The 22076-nt window shown below is 43.5% G+C and overlaps 1 protein-coding gene across 1 annotated transcript; it reads left to right on the plus strand.

The window, feature by feature from the left end:
• Positions 1-10759: 10759 nt before the first annotated feature.
• LOC123729167 (uncharacterized) lies at positions 10760-21752 on the plus strand. Its single transcript, XM_045703370.1, has 3 exons — positions 10760-10842; positions 12281-12325; positions 19903-21752. The coding sequence occupies exon 3, from the start codon at positions 20169-20171 to the stop codon at positions 21750-21752; it is 1584 nt and encodes a 527-aa protein (XP_045559326.1). The 5' UTR covers positions 10760-10842; positions 12281-12325; positions 19903-20168.
• The last annotated feature ends 324 nt before the right edge of the window (positions 21753-22076 follow it).

Consider the following 22076-nt stretch of genomic DNA (forward strand, 5'->3'; position numbering starts at 1 on the left):
AATAATACCACCCCATACCAGTACCCCACCTCCACCTTGCTGGCGTCTGAGTCGAAGTGGAGCTCCATGCCCGTTACTGATCCAGCCACGGGCCCATCCATCTGGTCCGTCAAGAGTCACTCTCATCTCATCAGTCCATAAAACCTTTGAAAAATCTGACGTTTCAACTCATGTGTCTTGTTCAGTGGTGGTCGGGTTTCAGCCTTCCTTACCTTGGCCATGTCTCTGAGCACAGAACACCTTGTACTTCTGGGCACTCCAGGTAGGTTGCAGTTCTGGAATATGACAGCACTGGAGGATAATGGGTTCCTGGTAGCTTCACGTTTAATTCTTCTCAAATCTTTGGTAGTTAATTTGCGTCTTTTTTCTCTCAACATGGTTCTTGCGACCCTGTTGACTATTTGCAACAAAACGTTTGATGGTTCTGTGATCACGCCCCAATATCTTAGCAATTTCAAGAGTGCTGCATTCCTCTGAAATACTTTATACAATTTTTTACTTTTCAGAGTAAGTTAAATCTCTTTTTTGGCCCATTTTGCCTGAGGAAAAGAAGCTGCCTAATAATTATACACACCTTGATATAGGGTGTTGATCTCCTTAGGCCACACACTCCCTCATTACACAAATACACATCACCTGATATGCTTAAATCCAATAAGCATTCCAGTTTATACAGCTTGGAGTTGGGAAATATGCATAATAATGATGATATGGTCAAAATACTGACTTGCCTAATAATTGTGCACACAGTGTATTTACCAGATGTATTGCGGGTGTAGCAAACTGCTTGTCTTTCTAGCTCCAACAGTGCAATATTATCTAAAAATGTACAACAATACACACAAATCAAAAAGTTAAATGGAATTAAGAAATATATAAATATTAAAATGTGCAATGTCGGAGTGGGATTGACTAAAATACAGTAGAATATAATACAGTATAAGCATAAGAAATGAGTAAAGTAGCATGTAAAGTAAAGCAGTATGTAAAGGGCTTGGTGAGTTAAGTTAAAATCCTAGCTCGAATTGAGGGGGTATGTGAGGGTATTGTGTCTTTTGTTCAAGAAAATGGCTAAAAGCGTAGGCCTACCTCGTTAGATTAAGATTTAGAAAAAAAATTCAAACAGACCTGATTATATAAAGAGATATATAACTATGCTTTAGTCCACAATGGTTTATGTTAGAAACAAGCTGTAAAATCTTTGGTGAAAGACGTGACTTCGACTCATATGGGATATCTTTGGTTTCTCTCTGTGACATTAAGGCTGTGCTACAACCTTCTATAGCCGAGGAGAACAAAAATGTACTTTGTTTGAGAAGTAATGTGCGATTGTCACTATCAACAAAACATCAACCACAGCACATTAACAACATGACTACAGTAATTCTACAGTGCCTTTGAGTTAACTTCTGGCCCGTCTTTGTTTTGAGGATCATGTGTTGATTTATGTATGCTTAGTTTGTTAATTCAGCCTAGCAGATGCTGTCATACTCCCATGCCCTAATCACAGTCAACAAAAATCTATTTTGTCACAACAATATCATGGAATAAAATGAATCAGAAAATGATAGTTACAAGTGCATATATGCTTTCCTGTTGATATGTGGCTCCGGTGTTCAAAAAACTAATGTATTTTTCTCAAATTCATTGATGATCAGATACTTCAGTTGAACAATGTTTTTAACAGTTGATAGTCTAAGTTTGGAACAGTGCTGAAGTTGTCTCTGCTTCTTAACAACAGCCTGTATAGAAATCACAACCTCTCCAGCACTGCAGCATGCGCTCATTTGTTGTTGTGGTATTAAAAAAAGATTCTGCTTGTCTTCAGTCATGTAAAATTACATAGAATTGCATGAAATGGGTTTATAAAAGGCAATTTTTTATCAGATCGCAAATAAGATAATTATAATAAAAACACTGCATTCATTTGCGATCTTTTCACCCCTACCCTTGTCTGTGGTGGTCTGCGAATCCACAACCTTCTGGCTACTTTACCATGTAATGCTTACAAAACAAAGAACAGTTTCTAAAACTGCATATCTAAGGCTCTGGTCTATCCTAGGAGTGAGGGTAAATGGTAAGCATGTCCTCTGCTATCCACTATATTTCAATTATTATTTTGGGTATAGGGGAGGGTCACTTGTTTTGTTTTTCAAGCGTTTGAGGGTCGGGTAAAAATACATTTTACTGAAGGGAGAGCCATCCATTTTCATTTCAGAGAGTTCTAATTTTCTCCAGGTATCCCTTATTATACATGAGAACAGTCCGTTAGTGACTTCTCCATGATAGCAATGTACATGCATGTGTGTGTATGTAGGGACGTTTGTACTTGCTGTATTCTGGAGTTAACCTATAGCATAATTAAATATTTAAACACCAAAGATATGAAATCTAACATCAATGGATTAAATGTCACTTCTACACACACCCGTCTTATCTTATGCAAACCATGTGTGTTGTCAATACATTTCATTAGCATATTTTTAAACAACTGATTCAGGACAAATTATCTAGTAAAGCCACCAAATACAATAATAGATTTATCTTCACTTCAAAAAAAAATTAACTTTGTTTGGCATTATTTGTAACAAAGTTCAAAAAAGAGGGAACATCAACTTCTAGCAATAAAGACAATAAAAAAGCAATTTATCCGTTCCCCTGCTTGGTAGTCCTGTGACTGTTTCCTGGTGATATATTCAGTGCAGTGATGTGATTGTAAAACCCCATCGCGTCCTCCCCTCCAGACCCCATAAAAAGGCTGTGTGTCGGCGGCAATACAGATATAGAGCAATGGCCTTGAGTGCAGCACAGCCAGTGAATGGCCCAGAAAGACTCTGTGTGTAAGTGTGATCACATTCAGATCCCAGGGATTCTACAGCTTGGTTCTTACAATGGGGATCGAATACAGACATATTCTAGAATGGTGGCAATGTAATAGCCCTTATTTTCACGCCCTGACCTGAGAGAGATGGTTTATTTCTCTATTTTGTTAGGTCAGGGTGTGGGCATGCCTGCTTCTCGCACTCTCCCTCCAGTGCGCCTCCACAGCCCAGTACGTCCTGTGCCTGATCCTCGCACTCTCCCTCCAGTGAGTCTATTCAGCCTGGTACGCCCTGTGCCTGCTCCACGTACCAGGCTGTCAGTACGTCTCCTCAGTCCGGTGAGACCCGTTCCAGCTCCACGAGAGAAGCCTCCAGTGATGATCCATGGTCCAAAACCTCCAGTGATGATCCATGGCACGAAGCCTCCAGTGATGATCCATGGCCCGGAGCCTGTAGGGATAATCCATGGCAAGAAGCCTGTAGAGATGATCCATGGCCCGGAGCCTGTAGGGATAATCCATGGCAAGAAGCCTGTAGAGATGATCCATGGCACGGAGCCTGTAGGGACGATCCATGGCACGAAGCCTCCAGTGATAATCCATGGCACGAAGCCTCCAGTGATAATCCATGGCCCGGAGCCTCCAGTGATGATCCATGGCACAAAGCCTCCAGTGATGATCCATGGCGTGGAACCTGTAGTGTTGATCCATGGCACGGAGCCTGCAGCGACGGTCCCCAGTCCGGAACCTACAGCGACGCTCTCCAGTCCGGAGCCTGCAGCGACGCTCCCCAGTCCGGAGCCTCCAGCGACGCTCCCCAGTCCCGAGCCTCCAGCGACGCTCCCCAGTCCGGAGCCTCCTGAGACGGCCTGCAACCCGGAACCTCCTGAGACGGCCTGCAGCCCAGAGTCTTCAGCGACGGCCTGTAGCCCAGAGTCTTCAGCGACGGCCTGCAGCCCAGAGTCTTCAGCGACGGCCTGCAGCCCAGAGTCTTTAGCGGCGGCCTGCAGCCCAGAGTCTTCAGAGACGGTCTGCAGCCAGAGCCTTCAGCGACGGTCTGCATCCCGGAGCCTCCAGCGACGCTCCCCAGTCCGGAGCCTCCTGAGACGCTCCGCAGTCCGGAGCCTCCTGAGACGCTCCGCAGTCCGGAATGGTTCCTTTTCCCCAAACAAATGGGAAAAAGGAACCATATTTTGGTAATAAAACCAGTTGGAAATATGCTTTGGAACTTAAGGAGTATGGTTGTCAGTTCGGTTGTCATCTGAGACATGACTGATGACAGGACAACATAAACTGAACCTGGGAAAGTATACACCCTCTAGTTATCAGAGTCACATGGAATTCTTATGCAATTGAAATGTTTGATATTGAAATTGTGTGTTAGGAGATTAAATGTAATTTTAGCTTCCAATTGAGAGAATTGGGTTTTCATAAGGAAAGTGCCCTGCTTGATCAGTGGCCCGCCCCTGTGAAGAGACAGGGGTTATAAACGATGAAACACACCCTCCTCCCCTCGCCACTATATAAGACAATGACCAATGTTCTCCAGGGTTCCACTACGTGAGGTCTGCAGCCTCTGCGTTATAAGGACACAAATGTCAAGTACAGAACTAAGCCAACCTCGGCGTGAGCTTTGGTTGTGAATGGTATGAACTTTGAACTTATTCACTACAGAAGTGATACTTCCTAGCCGTTGAGTTAGCAGCGGCCGCTGTAGACGTGGGCTAGGAAAGGACGGCGGAAACGACGGATCCAGTCTACCACAGACAAAGATACTACCACGTATCCACTTTACCACCATTGACATTCTTCCGAGGACAGGAAGATCTGTTGGCCAACCCGGCCAGCATCTACGACCAACCTACCGAAGCGCAGCTCAGAGTAAATATTTATTGCATTTTCCTTTTCCAAATGGGCAGTAATTTAGAATGCATGAGATTCTGTATGTACGATAGCATAGCTGCTGTTTTTTGTTCCTAAGTCTTCCCGCTCTTTCATTCAAGCCCAACCCCCTTCTTTGTGTAACAAGCCGCCATGTCGGCTCCGTCCACCAGGGGCGTTTTCTGCATGACATCATTTGTATTCTGTGTATATGTAATTCTGTGTGATTAGTTAGGTATTTAGTAAATAAATAATTAAACCCAATTTTGTATTGCTGATTTAACTTGTTAGCCAGGGTTCGTGAAGATAACCAAGAATTTACAACTTTTATTATGAGACTGAAAATAAAATGAGGATTAATATTGACAGCTATCGATGTAAAATATTAAAGTCTTTAAGAGTTTATTCGGAAGATAACGGCTCTATAAACACTCTTCCGTGGTGTCCCGACTTTCTAGTTAATTACATTTACATGATTAGCGAATCAGGTGATATTAATTACAGAGAAAGGATTTTATAGAATAGCATGTCATATCACGTAATCCGTTATAGCCAAAGACACGACAGGAGGACATCCTAGTTGAAAGGATATATACTGCTCAAAAAAATAAAGGGAACACTTAAACAACACATCCTAGATCTGAATGAAAGAAATAATCTTATTAAATACTTTTTTTCTTTACATAGTTGAATGTGCTGACAACAAAATCACACAAAAATAATCAATGGAAAATCAATTTATCAACCCATGGAGGTCTGGATTTGGAGTCACACTCAACATTAAAGTGGAAAACCACACTACAGGCTGATCCAACTTTGATGTAATGTCCTTAAAACAAGTCAAAATGAGGCTCAGTAGTGTGTGTGGCCTCCACGTGCCTGTATGACCTCCCTACAACGCCTGGGCCTTCTCCTGAGAGGTGGCGGATGGTCTCCTGAGGGATCTCCTCCCAGACCTGGACTAAAGTATCCGCCAACTTCTGGACAGTCTGTGGTGCAACGTGGCGTTGGTGGATGGAGCGAGACATGATGTCCCAGATGTGCTCAATTGGATTCAGGTCTGGGGAACGGGCGGGCCAGTCCATAGCATCAATGCCTTCCTCTTGCAGGAACTGCTGACACACTCCAGCCACATGAGGTCTAGCATTGTCTTGCATTAGGAGGAACCCAGGGCCAACCGCACCAGCATATGGTCTCACAAGGGGTCTGAGGATCTCATCTCGGTACCTATTGGCAGTCAGGCTACCTCTGGCGAGCACATGGAGGGCTGTGCGGCCCCCCAAAGAAATGCCACCCCACACCATGACTGACCCACCGCCAAACCGGTCATGCTGGAGGATTTTGCAGGCAGCAGAACGTTCTCCACGGCGTCTCCAGACTCTGTCACGTCTGTCACGTGCTCAGTGTGAACCTGCTTTCATCTGTGAAGAGCACAGGGCGCCAGTGGCGAATTTGCCAATCTTGGTGTTCTCTGGCAAATGTCAAACGTCCTGCACGGTGTTGGGCTGTAAGCACAACCCCCACCTGTGGACGTCGGGCCCTCATACCACCCTCATGGAGTCTGTTTCTGACCGTTTGAGCAGACACATGCACATTTATGGCATGCTGGAGGCCATTTTGCAGGGCGCTGGCAGTGCTTCTCCTGCTCCTCCTTGCACAAAGGCAGAGGTAGCGGTCCTGCTGCTGGGTTGTTGCCCTCCTACGGCCTCCTCCACGTCTCCTGATGTACTGGCCTGTCTCCTGGTAGCGCCTTCATGCTCTGGACACTATGCTGACAGACACATCAAACCTTCTTGCCACAGCTCGCATTGATGTGCCATCCTGGGTGAGCTGCACTACCTGAGCCACTTGTGTGGGTTGTAGACTCCGTCTCATGCTACCACTAGAGTGAAAGCACCGCCAGCATTCAAAAGTGACCAAAACATCAGCCAGGAAGCATAGGAACTGAGAAGTGGTCTGTGGTCCCCACCTGCAGAACCACTCCTTTATTGGGGGTGTCTTGCTAATTGCCTATAATTTACACCTGTTGAAATGAAATTTATTGTCAATCAGTGTTGCTTCCTAAGTGGACAGTTTGATTTCACAGAAGTGTGATTGACTTGGAGTTACATTGTGTTGTTTAAGTGTTCCCTTTATTTTTTTGAGCAGTGTATAAAGATCTACAGGTTTCCAAAACTATAAGAGAGAAGGTTGACCACTTATAATTTTACCACTACTTGCAGAAGTGTCTATCTCGCACCTTAATGGATCCCCTGCATGGGTGCCAAGTTTAGTGGTTTTATGAAAAATAAGTATTGATGTTCTTGAGAAGAAATCTACAGTAGAATAGATTTGTTGAAAAAAAAATATATATATATTTCCCCCACCCCTGTTACTCATTGCCTAATTAAAGCCAATACAAGCTCCACACAAACTGATATTCACTACAACACAAATGATTGATACATGTCGTAGATGAACAAATTATTATTTTGTTGCTAGCAAATAAACACATGTACATTTACACTGGCTTGGCCTATGCTCTGGACTGGATCAGAGACGGCACAGTCCATAGGCAGCGCACCTTGTTCTTCATCCCCCTCAGTCGGAGCAGGAGGTTTCAGTCTTCTTTCCCAAACACCAGGTCTCTTTTGAATGTGCCAGTTCCACGCGAAGACAGTAGGAACAACACCTTTTTTTAGGTATTCGCGCCCCCAATTTTTCCCTCAACAATGTCACTTTCGTGTGTTTGGTGACAGTAAAGTTGTCACGACATACTGCCACCAACCACCTTTTTCTGAGCTCTATATCGACCGGGAAATGATGGAAGCTCACAATACCATTACATTTGGAAGAAACTGAACACAGAGGCACTGAACAATGTTCATTAGCACCTCCTTCGCGGGGCTGTAATTTAAACGTAGTCATTGCGAACTATTTCAGTCAGAAATGCATCGACGATAGTGTCGTGTCTTCGGCTATGCCGGATTAAGTGATATGACATGCTATTCTATAAAATCCTTTCTCTGTAATTAATATTACCTGATTGAGCTAATCATGTAAATGTAATTAACTAGAAAGTCAGGGCACCACGGAAGAACATTTATAGAGCTGTTATCTTCCGAATAAACTCTTAAAGACCTAGTAATCTTTTACATCAATAGCAGTCCACATTAATCGTCACCTTATTTTCAGTCTCATATGAAAGTTGTAAATTCTTGGTTATCTTCACAAACCCCGGCTAACAAGTTGAATCTGCAATACAAAATTGGGTTTAATTATTTATTTACCAAATACCTAAACTAATCACACAGAATTACATATACACAGAATACAAATTATGTCATACAGAAAACGTCCCTGGTGGATGTTACCTGTATGAGGCTTGTTACACAAAGAAAGGGGGTTGGGCTTGAATGAAAGAGCGGGAAGACTGAGGAACAAAGAAAGCAGCTATGCCATCGTAAATACAGTATCGTATGCATTCTAAATTACCGCCCATTTGGAAAAGGAAAATGCAATAAATATTTACTCTGAGCTGCGCTTCGGTAGGTTGGTCATAGATGCTGGCCGTGTTGGCCAACAGCGATCTTCCTGTCCTCGGAAGAATGTCAATGGTGATAAAATGGGTACGTTGTAGTATCTTCGTTGTGTGTTAGACTGGATATGTCGTCTGTCCTTTCCTAGCCCACGTCTACAGCGGCCGCTGCTAACTCAACGGCTAGGAAGTATCACTTCTGTAGTGAATAAGAGTTCAAAGTTCATACCATTCGCAACCAAAGCTCACGCTGAGGTTGGCTTAGATCTGTACTTGACATGTGAGTCCTTTTAACGCAGAGGCTGCAGACCTCACGTACCCGGAACAGGCTGGTTACCTTTTCGTCAAAGGCTTATATAGTGGAGAGGGAGAAGGGTGTGTTTCATCGTTTATAACCCATGTATCTTCACAGGGGCGGGCCACTGATTAAGCAGGGCACTTTCCTTATTTTTTTATCTTTATTTTAACAGGGAAAACAGACTGAGACCTGGATCTCTTTTACGGCTGTGCCCTGTGTAAACATGTTGACATGTACAGTTTTAGGCATACAGACAAGAACATTTCAAACATACAAAACAAAGACACAATTCAACAGAAACAATCACAGACAACATCATATTGATCCTCCATAACATTTTTTAAATGGGCAAGGGACACCAGAGTGTCTAACTTAAGTTGGATCTGCAGTTTGTTCCATAAATAAGGCGCAAAGGAACTAAAGACAGTCCTACCCAACTCTGTGGAGACCACAGGAGTCTCTAATGTAATCCACATCTGTGATCTGGTTTTAAAATTTGTATATCTAGTGGAAATTAATGATGATATATATGGAGGTAGTTTTAAAAGAAGCGCTTTATAAATACATTTTCCTTATGAAAACCCAATTCTCTCATTTGGAAGCTAAAATTTCATTTAATCTTCTAACAAACAGTTTCAATATCAAACATTTAAATTGCACAACAATTCCATGTGAATCTGATAACTAGAGGGTGTATACTTTCCCAGGTACAGTTTATGTCGTCCTGTCATCAGTCATAATGTCTCAGATTTCAACTGAACTGACATCCATACTCATTAAGTTCCAACGCATATTTCCAACTGGTTGTATTACCGAAATATGGTTCCTTTCCCCCCACTGGTTTGATGTTCCCAAACTCTCTATATTTAACAAAGGCTATTCAACAGTCCTTCAATAGGGTCAGAGAGAGAGGGGAAGGGAGAAAAGTATTTATGGGGGGATCATAAACCTTACCCACAGGCCAACGTCATGACAATAGCTAGTAAGCTAATGATAAAAACAATAGCAGAACTCGCTCCGGAAGTCATCAACCTGGTCGGAAGTAAATTAGAACGTTGGAGGCGGTATAATGCATAGAGCCTATTCTATGAATATAGCCTATGGGTTATCAGAACAAGGGACTCAATGACAAGAGCAATGGGGAAAGCATAATGCATATAGTCAGTACTCTAGCAATCCTGCACAGAGGGATAGAAAATAGTGATATTGTATTGATAGAGAGAGCAACAATGTCATGACTGCCAATGTGACAGGTTAAAGGAAATACTCATAGCCTGTTATACATTAAAAAGTATTAGTAAGTTCATAGTATGTGAGGATCTTAAAACATCTAAGGTTAAACATATCATGCATTCTGTATTAGTTGATAGAGATGGATAACATTCATATAATTGTGTTAAAAAGTTGTATTGTATTGTAAAAGGAATGTGTAAATGTTATATTGATTACTTTATTTTGTGGTGCTTAATTGAAGGGGAAAAGTGTTAATCTGTGATCTACTAAATGCTCTTTAATCTATGAGACTGAGATCGATTGCTCTGGTCTCCACCCAAGTTCGCGGGGAAATCGCGGTCTTTTCCTCATTACAGTAAAAGTTCTCATTGAGGAAACAATACCGTATCACTCTCGTGATTATTTCTCCCCTTTTTCAGGTACGTTATTGATGATAAAACAGAGTCATTTAAATGTAATAACTCGCTAACATGTCAAGAGTGTTTAAGGGGTGTCTTAGTAACATCTTGAGGAAGTTAGAGTTAAGTTTGCAGAGTAATATGAGCCCTGCTTGGTTGCAGCTAAGGCTAGCTTTGTACTGAAAGTAGCTGCCATTTTATGTCGATAATAAGATATTTTGCGGTGTTATTTGTGTAAGGGTTTTTCAAACACTTTATTGACTGTTGATAAATTGAGTTATGGTTTACTGAGGTAAAGCTTTGTGCTTGACGGTTATATTGAAATTAGTGTATGTTTCAGTGAATTACAGAGTATACTGTTGTGACTTGAATAAGCCTTGTACCCTACAACACTAGCTCTTTCCTGTAGATCTGTTGTTTTGTAAAATGTGTTACTTTTGTAAAATGTGTTACTTTGGTAAAATTATTACAGTAAAAGTTCTCATTGAGGAAACAATACCGTATCACTCTTGTGATTATTTCTCCCCTTTTTCAGGGGCGTAACATTTTTGGAGGCTCCGCTGAGATTGCTGCTCAGATGTCCAGATTCCACATCCTGGTCGCTGAATTCAGAGCCAGCTAAATCCCCACATAACAACTCAGGCAGGCTGCAGTGAGGAAAGTGTTGCTGTTCGAGGAGAGCTGGAAGTTGGTGGTTAACCTGTTGGGTCTAGGGGGCAGCATTTGCACGTCTGGATAAAAAAAATGTACCCGATTTAATCTGGTTACTAATCCTACCCAGTAACTAGAATATGCATATACTTATTATATATGGATAGAAAACACTCTAAAGTTTCCAAAACTGTTTGAATGGTGTCTGTGAGTATAACAGAACTCATTTGGCAGGCAAAACCCTGAGACATTTTCTGACAGGAAGTGGATACCTGATGTGTTGTATTGACTTTAAACCTATCCCATTGAAAAACACAGGGGTTTAGGAATATTTTGGCACTTCCTATTGCTTCCACTAGATGTCACCAGCCTTTACAAAGTGTTTTGAGTCTTCTGGAGGGAGATCTGACCGAACAAGAGCCATGGAACGGTGATGTCCCATTAGACACCTGGCGCGCTAGTTCATGTTGGGTACCCTCGTTCCAATACGTTATAAAAGAGTATGCATTCGTCCACCTTGAATATTATTCATGTTCTGGTTAAAAAAGGCCCTAATGATTTATGCTATACAACGTTTGACATGTTTGAACGAACGGAAATATATTTTTTCCCCTCGTTCATGACGAGAAGTCCGGCTGGCTTACATCATGTGCTAACGAGACGGAGATTTTTGGACATAAATGATGAGCTTTTTTGAACAAAACTACATTCGTTATGGACCTGTGATACCTGGAAGTGACATCTGATGAAGAGAATCAAAGGTAATGGATTATTTACATAGTATTTTCGATTTTAGATCTCCCCAACATGACGTCTAGTCTGTATCGCAACGCGTATTTTTCTGGGCGCAGTGCTCAGATTATTGCAAAGTGTGATTTCCCAGTAAGGTTATTTTTAAATCTGGCAAGTTGATTGCGTTCAAGAGATGTAAATCTATAATTCTTTAAATGACAATATAATATTTTACCAATGTTTTCTAATTTTAATTATTTAATTTCTGACGCTGACTTGACTGCCGGTTATTGGAGGGAAACGATTTCCTCAACATCAATGCCATAGTAAAACGCTGTTTTTGTATATAAATATGAACTTGATAGAACTAAAAATGCATGCATTGTCTAACATAATGTCCTAGGAGTGTCATCTGATGGAGATTGTAAAAGGTTAGTGCATCATTTTAGCTGGTTTTATGGTTTTGGTGACCCTGTCTTTGACTTGACAAAACATTACACACAACTCTTGTAAATGTACTGTCCTAACATACTCTAAATTTATGCTTTCGCCGTAAAACCTTTTTGAAATCGTAAAACGTGGTTAGATTAAGGAGATGTTTATCTTTCAAATGGTGTAACATAGTTGTATTTTTGAAAAATTTGAATTTTGACATTTATTTGGATTCAAATTTGCCGCTCTTGAAATGCACCTGCTGTTGATGGAGTGCACCACGGGTGGCACGCTAGCGTCCCACCTAGCCCCAAGAGGTTAAGTACGTGTCAGCTGAGGCCATTGATCGACCATCAGAGACAGTAAGGACCATCTAATTCAGAGTCAACTCCTGCACAGTAAAAGTTCCTCCTGTTCTGTCAACATGACGACCGCCTTGGAAGAACTACAGGAAGAGGTAGTAGGAGAATTGCACACCCTGACTAAAGACAAGTTACTAGAGATATGTGATTTCCTTGACATCTCAGGTGAACAGAGAAGAGATGTTCAAGACAAATCCCACATATCATTGATGACTCACATTATGATGTTCCTTGAAAGAGAGGAAGTTGCAGAGTTAGAAGATGGCGGCATGTCGGAATTGTTGCTACTTAAAGACAAAATGACAGAGATGATCAGTGGCGTAGATAACAAAACAGGGCAAACTGACCATGATATTGAAACAGCCGGAACACATCACAGAATAGAGGAACTGAGAACTGCAACCCCACAACAAGGGGTGGGAACTGAGCAGATTACTGCAGCCAAAGCCAGTGATTCTCTGTGTCAGCCCCAAACCCATGCTAATCTTCAGGTGAGCGTGCCGCTCTCACCCAGTGCACAGCCCAGCTCATACTGGCGCAAAGAGTTTAAAATTTCTGGTCAGATAGGTGAACCGGGCCAGAAAGATAAACAGATTTTTTCCAGCCTTGCCCATCAGATCGAGAATGGACTTAACAGAGGCTATCCTGAGGTAGAAATAGTAGACGCAGTAGTCAGGGCTATTTCTCCAGGCTCACGGCTACGCAGCTACTTGGAGGGTAAACCCCAGCTAACTCTTCCCACACTTAGATGTATCCTGCATTCCCACTTCCAAGAGAAGAGTGCAACAGAGCTTTACAAACAGCTAGCTTCAGAAGCACAGCATAGCAAGGAGACCCCTCAAAGCTTCCTGATGCGCGTCTTAGATTTGAGGCAGAAAGTACTGTTTGCATCCCAGGAGTCAGAATCAGGGCTTAAGTATGACCCTGCTCTAGTCCAGCGCATGTGTTTACACACAGTCCTTACAGGTCTCCAGAGTGACAGTATCAGGATAGACATGCAGCCTCTCCTGCTAGATAGCGAAACATCAGATGAGGTTTTGCTAGAGAAGCTTAACATTGCTTGTGCTAATGAGATAGAAAGACGAAACAAAAGGCGGTTTAATTCCCCACAGCCTGCTACAATGGTAAGTGTAGTCCAGTTAGAAGATACGCCATCTGCAAAGAGTCCTGTGAAGGAAGCCAAAGCTAAGATACCCGCAGAACTGTTAACAGAGTTAGCTGAACTTAAGACAGGTGTAGCTTCTCTAAAAGGTCTCAGTGCAGAGATTGCTCAGATTAAGCAGACATTACAGCAGCCTATGTTTCAGTCACCGCCTTGTGCCTATGCCCCACCTCCAGTTAGGAGGCCAGATAGGGACCCCCAGCCACCTGTTTCCCAGCAGAACTATTACAGCAACTACAGTCAGCCCCAAGCACCTGACCCTGCGTAGCATCAATATGCACCTAACCTGTATACCAACCGTTCTGCTCAAGCTCCAAGGAGGTGTTTTGTCTGCCAGCAGGCCAGAACAGATGCACGCTGCACACACTGCTTCCGATGTGGGAGTGGAGAACATTTTCAAGTGGGATGTAAAATCCGGGGAGTCAGACCATCAAGAGAGGCCCCTTTAAACGGGGAAGGGTTACCGCTGAGGGACAAGTGTTAACCGTAGCTACCAAAAAGTCCCAGAAATGTGCAAATTGTGCCAGAGAAGATTCATTTGAGAACCTGAAACAATGTTCATCATGTAAAGAGACACTGTACTGTTCCAAAGTATGTCAAAACCAACATTGGACTAAACATAAGAAACAATGCACTCACCTGAAAATTGACTCTACCAGTGAAAGGTTTTCCTGCACAGAGGAAAATGCCCACTCTTTACCATCCCTAGCTCAAGGTTGCCACCCCCGTAAGGTCACCTCGCTAGTCGGCAGACAGTGCCTTATTGAGTGTCACTTGAATCGCCACCACCTCCAAGCTCTATGGGACACAGGCTCTCAGGTATCGGTCATTGATGAACGATGGAAAGAGGAATCTCTCCCAAACGCAAGGCTCAGAGATGTTTCAGAAATCCTGGACTCACCTGATGGTCTAAGGTTGACTGCAGCAAATGGGACTGAAATGCCGTACCTGGGATGGATTGAAACAACTTTTCGGCGAGCCTCTGAAACTGACCAAACAAAGGAACTGATCATCCCAGTGCTAGTAATGAAAGGCTGTCACCTATCTCATCCCATCATAGGTTTCAATGTTATCGAGCACATCCTGACAATGACCGACAAGACTAAACAATACAGTACAGTAAAAACAGCTTTCCCAAGCCTCAAAAGAAACAAGGTGAGAGCTTTTATACAGGCTGTTAGCGCAGAACAGACAGATGAATATGCAGTGAAAACCAAGAAAGAGAAGGTTGCTGTACCAAAACACAGTAGCATTCAGATTGAGTGCCGTGTAGCTTCCCAGCCTTTCAAAGAGGACATGACAATGCTTTTCCAGCCAGACCTGAACCCGCAGTGGCCAGACGACCTTGAGTTCTTTGACACACTAGTCAGAGTCAGGAAAGGTGTTTTCCCAGTTGTCATGCTTGATGTCTCTAACCCCACTGACCACGACATTGCCCTGCTAGGACGCACAATAATTGGTACAGTACAAACCATTATGACTGTGTTACCTGCCCAGGTCTTTGAAAAAACTGTCACCCCAGCCACAGTGAATCACACAAGCGTTCAAACCCCATGTACTGCTACTGAACAGTGGGATCCACCAGTAGGTTTAAATCACCTCACCGAAGAGCAGCGAGAGGTTGTTAGGCAAATGCTTAGAGAAGAGTGTCACTCCTTCTCCTGATCAGACAATGACATTGGCTGTATTGAACGATTGAAAATGACTATTTCTGTAAAGGACTCTGAACCAGTCAAGCGCACATACATGTCAGTGCCCAGGCCACTGTATCAGGAGATGAAGGGTTACCTTTATGACCTCATAGCCCAAGGCTGGGTTAGGAAGTCAAACTCTTCATATTCTTCACCTGTCGTGTGCGTTCGGAAGAAGGACGGGACCCTCCGGTTGTGTATAGATTACAGAGACCTGAACAGAAAGACACATCCCGACCGCCAGCCTATCCCTCGGGTCCAAGACATCATGGACAGTTTAGGTGGTAATTCCTGGTTCTCCCTCTTAGACCAGGGAAAAGCGTATCACCAGGGGTTCATCTCTGAAGAAAGCAGACCACTGACAGCATTTGTGACCCCATGGGGACTCTATGAGTGGATACGTATGCCATTCGGCCTCATGAACGCTCCTGCAGCTTTTCAGCGGTGTACGGAGGAGTGTTTGGAAGGGCTCCAGGATAACATCTGCATTCCTTATCTGGACGACACGTTAGTTTTCAGTAAAACATGCGACAGCCATGTGAATGATGTGCGAAAAGTTTTGCAGCGTCTCAGAGAGTATGGCATTAAACTCAAACCAAGTAAGTGTGATCTCTTTAAACCCCAGGTCCGTTATTTGGGCAGAATAGTGTCTGCAGAGGGCAGCCGAGTTGACCCAGCCGATTTTGAAGCAGTAAGAGCATTGAAAGAAATCAGACCAGAGACTGTGGGCCAGCTCAGAAAAATGCTTGGTTTACTCACCTACTACAGACAGTACATCAAAGACTTTTCTAGGAGGGCCAGCTGCCTGTATGACCTCCTGAAAGCAGATTCAGAGAAATTACCTCACCACCCACGGAAAACAAAAACAAAGAAAGTAAGTAATGTGGTGCCCTCAAACAAGCCAATCCTGTGGACTGACCAGCATCAACAGGCACTTGAACAGCTGATTGAGTGTTTGCTTCACCCACCAGTCTTAGGTTTCCCTGATTTAACTCAGCCATTTGTTGTACACACTGATGCGTCACACCAAGGCTTGGGAGCAGTTCTGTATCAAAAGCAAGATGGGAAGCTTAGGGTCATTGCTTATGGCTCTCGAACCTTAACAGCAGCTGAGAAGAACTATCACTACCACTCGGGCAAGCTAGAATTTCTAGCTCTAAAATGGCCAATCACTGATAAGTTCCGTGATTATTTGTACTATGCTCCGACCTTCACTGTATACAGCGATAACAACCCGCTCAGCTACATTCTGTCTACTGCAAAACTGAACGCAACCACTTCCAGGTGGGTTGCAGAATTGGCTGATTTCCACTTTACAATAAAGTACAGGCCAGGCAAAGAGAACGGTGATGCAGATGCTTTGTCAAGGATGCCACTGGATGTAGAGTCACTGATGGAAGAATGTTCTGAGGAGCTTCCACCAGACACCATTGCCGCCACGATACAAGCAGTTGAGGTACAGAAAGAGGCTGTTGTACATTGGTCACTTTCAGCTGCATCTATGTCAGTATCAGCTGAAGGTGAGACAACCACTGCAACAATCAGCTCGATCCCAAAAGATGGGATAAGAGAAGCACAAGAATCTGATCCGGTCATCCGTCCTGTGCTCAATTTCAAACTGTCTGGTTCCAAACCGCCAGTTAAAGAGCAAAAGGAATGCAGTCCAAAGACAAAATGCCTATTCAGGGAATGGGACAAATTGACAATAGACAGTGATGGCATTCTGTACAGAATCACTACAGCCCGCAAGCAGTTAGTTCTACCAGAGCAGTACAAAGGTAAAGTAATGGAAGAGTTGCACAATAACGTGGGACACCAAGGTACTGACCGCACTGTATCACTAGTAAGTGACCGCTTCTTCTGGCCATATATGCAAGCTGACATCGAGCACTATGTGACTAAAACTTGTAGCTGTGTCAAGCAGAAAAAGCCAGCCCATGAAACAAGAGCTCCTCTGACAAACATTGTGACAACACAGCCATTTGAACTGGTATGTATAGACTTCCTTCATCTCGACAGATGCAAAGGGGGATATGAGTACATCCTCATGATTGTTGATCATTTTACACATTTCACTCAAGCCTACGCCACCACATCAAAGTCAGGTAAAACTGCTGCAAATCTCATCTTCAATGACTTTGCCCTGAAGTTCGGGTTCCCGTCCCGCATCCACCATGACCAAGGGGGGAGAATTTGAAAATCAGTTGTTCCATCAGTTAAAGAAACTCAGTGGCATGGCGGGGTCCAGAACAACACCCTATCACCCGATGGGGAACGGTCAAGTGGAACGCATGAACAGAACAGTGTTGCAAATGTTAAAGACACTAACTGAGACACAAAAGTCAAACTGGAAGGAGTCTCTGAACAAACTGGTTTATGCCTATAACTGCACCCGTTGCGAAGTGACTGGCTATTCACCATTTTATCTTCTGTTTGGGAGATCACCCAGGCTTCCAGTTGATATGCTCTTTGGATTGTGAACAGAGGCAGGTTCCAGTAACCAATGAGACTACGTGGAGAACTGGAAACGAGGGATGGAAGAAGCATACGCCATTGCAAGTGAAAATGCTCAGAAAGCCGCTGAAAGAAGTAAGAAGTACTATGACACTAAAGTTAGGAGTTCAGTGCTACAGCCTGGCGAGCGAGTTCTGATTAAAAACCTGACACCAAGAGGAGGACCAGGAAAACTCCGTAACTATTGGGAAGATACAATTCACACAGTAGTGAGACAAATGGGTTCAGACCTGCCGATTTTTGAATTGAGACCAGAAAAGGGTAGGGGACGCTCCAAGGTCCTGCACAGAAACCTGCTCATGTCCTGTGACCACTTACATTTTGAGACACAACCAGAAATGACCAAAGATGACAAAAGTCAGAAAAAAAGGAGACATCAGCCTGAATCAGAGCCTCTAGATTCTGATGAAGACAGCGGGGATGAATATAACCTTCATCATGAGCCGCTACAGGTTCCCACATCTCCTACAGTACCTGAGGAGAGGGATGCTGAACCAGCAAGAGAGTGGGAACACAGGCCCCCACCAGTGAAACAGACAGTTGCAGTGCCAGTCCCTGATACGCAACCAGCACAGCCTCTGGTTGAAAAGCGGCTGGAGGAGACAACAACAGTTAAAGACCTGCCTGCTGAGGAGATGAACTTGCCTGCTGAAAATGTGCCTGATGATCGTCCACCAAGTGCCTTTCCTTCATTAACTGCTGCTGCTGAACCTGAGGAACCAGCCTACCAGCTGCCACAAAGAGAGAGACACCCTCCAAGACGTATCACCTATGATCAGCTTGGTATCCCTTCCTGCTACAGTATCCAGCCACAGTTGTTCCCTGTCTACTCTGCACCAGGAATGGTTCCATGGCTGCCATCACTACAGCAATGTTACTTTCAGCCACCTTACATGTATGGGCTTCAGCAAACATGAGGCTACAGAGTTGACATGTTTGACCATGGACTACTGACTGATTTCACAGACTGTCACAAGAGACAATTTGCAGACTATGCATATAGATCATTAAAATTGATGGACCGTTAATCAATTGTATGAGAAAAGACTGCTTATGGACTGTTTATACAGCTGGTCAACAGATATGGACTGTGAAAATAACTTGTTAGTTATATTTGAACTGTGACCCTTGACCTCTGCTCAAGTACTACCTTAGAGAAGAGGATTTCCTAGGTCCAGTGCAGACAGACTGTTGAAGAAGACAATGTTGGTAATGTTGGGACAACATTTATTTTTTCGGGGAGAGTGTGACAGGTTAAAGGAAATACTCATAGCCTGTTATACATTAAAAAGTATTAGTAAGTTCATAGTATGTGAGGATATAAAACATCTAAGGTTAAAAATATCATGCATTCTGTATTAGTTGATAGAGATGGATAACATTCATATAATTGTGTTAAAAAGTTAAAATCCATCAAGTGTACAAAGGGAAAGAATTGTAAAAGGAATGTGTAAATGTTATATTGATTACTTTATTTTGTGGTGCTTAATTGAAGGGGAAAAGTGTTCATCTGTGATCTACTAAATGCTCTTTAATCTATGAGCCTGAGATCGATTGCTCTGGTCTCCACCCAAGTTCGCGGGGAAATCGCGGTCTTTTCCTCATTACAGTAAAAGTTCTCATTGAGGAAACAATACCGTATCACTCTCGTGATTATTTCTCCCCTTTTTCAGGTACGTTATTGATGATAAAACAGAGTCATTTAAATGTAATAACTCGCTAACATGTCAAGAGTGTTTAAGGGGTGTCTTAGTAACATCTTGAGGAAGTTAGAGTTAAGTTTGCAGAGTAATATGAGCCCTGCTCGGTTGCAGCTAAGGCTAGCTTTGTACTGAGAGTAGCTGCCATTTTATGTCGATCGTGAATGAACATGTGCGTTGCTAATAAGATATTTTGCGGTGTTATTTGTGTAAGGGTTTTTCAAACACTTTATTGACTGTTGATAAATTGAGTTATGGTTTACTGAGGTAAAGCTTTGTGCTTGACGGTTATATTGAAATTAGTGTATGTTTCAGTGAATTACAGAGTATACTGTTGTGACTTGAATAAGCCTTGTACCCTACAACACTAGCTCTTTCCTGTAGATCTGTTGTTTTGTAAAATGTGTTACTTTTGTAAAATGTGTTACTTTGGTAAAATGATTACAGTAAAAGTTCTCATTGAGGAAACAATACCGTATCACTCTTGTGATTATTTCTCCCCTTTTTCAGGGGCGTAACATTTTTGGAGGCTCCGCTGAGATTGCTGCTCAGATGTCCAGTTTCCACATCCTGGTCGCTGAATTCCGAGCCAGCTAAATCCCCACATAACAACTCAGGCAGGCTGCAGTGAGGAAAGTGTTGCTGTTCGAGGAGAGCTGGAAGTTGGTGGTTAAGTACGTGTCAGCTGAGGCCATTGATCGACCATCAGAGACAGTAAGGACCATCTAATTCAGAGTCAACTCCTGCACAGTAAAAGTTCCTCCTGTTCTGTCAACATGACGACCGCCTTGGAAGAACTACAGGAAGAGGTAGTAGGAGAATTGCACACCCTGACTAAAGACAAGTTACTAGAGATATGTGATTTCCTTGACATCTCAGGTGAACAGAGAAGAGATGTTCAAGACAAATCCCACATATCATTGATTACTCACATTATGATGTTCCTTGAAAGAGAGGAAGTTGCAGAGTTAGAAGATGGCGGCATGTCGGAATTGTTGCTACTTAAAGACAAAATGACAGAGATGATCAGTGGCGTAGATAACAAAACAGGGCAAACTGACCATGATATTGAAACAGCCGGAACACATCACAGAATAGAGGAACTGAGAACTGCAACCCCACAACAAGGGGTGGGAACTGAGCAGATTACTGCAGCCAAAGCCAGTGATTCTCTGCGTCAGCCCCAAACCCATGCTAATCTTCAGGTGAGCGTGCCGCTCTCACCCAGTGCACAGCCCAGCTCATACTGGCGCAAAGAGTTTAACATTTCTGGTCAGATAGGTGAACCGGGCCAGAAAGATAAACAGATTTTTTCCAGCCTTGCCCATCAGATCGAGAATGGACTTAACAGAGGCTATCCTGAGGTAGAAATAGTAGACGCAGTAGTCAGGGCTATTTCTCCAAGCTCACGGCTACGCAGCTACTTGGAGGGTAAACCCCAGCTAACTCTTCCCACACTTAGATGTATCCTGCATTCCCACTTCCAAGAGAAGAGTGCAACAGAGCTTTACAAACAGCTAGCTTCAGAAGCACAGCATAGCAAGGAGACCCCTCAAAGCTTCCTGATGCGCGTCTTAGATTTGAGGCAGAAAGTACTGTTTGCATCCCAGGAGTCAGAATCAGGGCTTAAGTATGACCCTGCTCTAGTCCAGCGCATGTGTTTACACACAGTCCTTACAGGTCTCCAGAGTGACAGTATCAGGATAGACATGCAGCCTCTCCTGCTAGATAGCGAAACATCAGATGAGGTTTTGCTAGAGAAGCTTAACATTGCTTGTGCTAATGAGATAGAAAGACGAAACAAAAGGCGGTTTAATTCCCCACAGCCTGCTACAATGGTAAGTGTAGTCCAGTTAGAAGATACGCCATCTGCAAAGAGTCCTGTGAAGGAAGCCAAAGCTAAGATACCCGCAGAACTGTTAACAGAGTTAGCTGAACTTAAGACAGGTGTAGCTTCTCTAAAAGGTCTCAGTGCAGAGATTGCTCAGATTAAGCAGACATTACAGCAGCCTATGTTTCAGTCACCGCCTTGTGCCTATGCCCCACCTCCAGTTAGGAGGCCAGATAGGGACCCCCAGCCACCTGTTTCCCAGCAGAACTATTACAGCAACTACAGTCAGCCCCAAGCACCTGACCCTGCGCAGCATCAATATGCACCTAACCTGTATACCAACCGTTCTGCTCAAGCTCCAAGGAGGTGTTTTGTCTGCCAGCAGGCCAGAACAGATGCACACTGCACACACTGCTTCCGATGTGGGAGTGGAGAACATTTTCAAGTGGGATGTAAAATCCGGGGAGTCAGACCATCAAGAGAGGCCCCTTTAAACGGGGAAGGGTTACCGCTGAGGGACAAGTGTTAACTGTAGCTACCAAAAAGTCCCAGAAATGTGCAAATTGTGCCAGAGAAGATTCATTTGAGAACCTGAAACAATGTTCATCATGTAAAGAGACACTGTACTGTTCCAAAGTATGTCAAAACCAACATTGGACTAAACATAAGAAACAATGCACTCACCTGAAAATTGACTCTACCAGTGAAAGGTTTTCCTGCACAGAGGAAAATGCCCACTCTTTACCATCCCTAGCTCAAGGTTGCCACCCCCGTAAGGTCACCTCGCTAGTCGGCAGACAGTGCCTTATTGAGTGTCACTTGAATCGCCACCACCTCCAAGCTCTATGGGACA

The sequence above is a fragment of the Salmo salar genome, chromosome ssa20, assembly GCF_905237065.1.
Source record: "Salmo salar chromosome ssa20, Ssal_v3.1, whole genome shotgun sequence".
NCBI classification, from domain to species: domain Eukaryota; kingdom Metazoa; phylum Chordata; class Actinopteri; order Salmoniformes; family Salmonidae; genus Salmo; species Salmo salar.

Coding starts and splice junctions, on each gene's coding strand:
- LOC123729167 (XM_045703370.1), top strand. CDS start 20,169: ATGACGACCGCCTTGGAAGAACTACAGGAAGAGGTAGTAGGAGAATTG.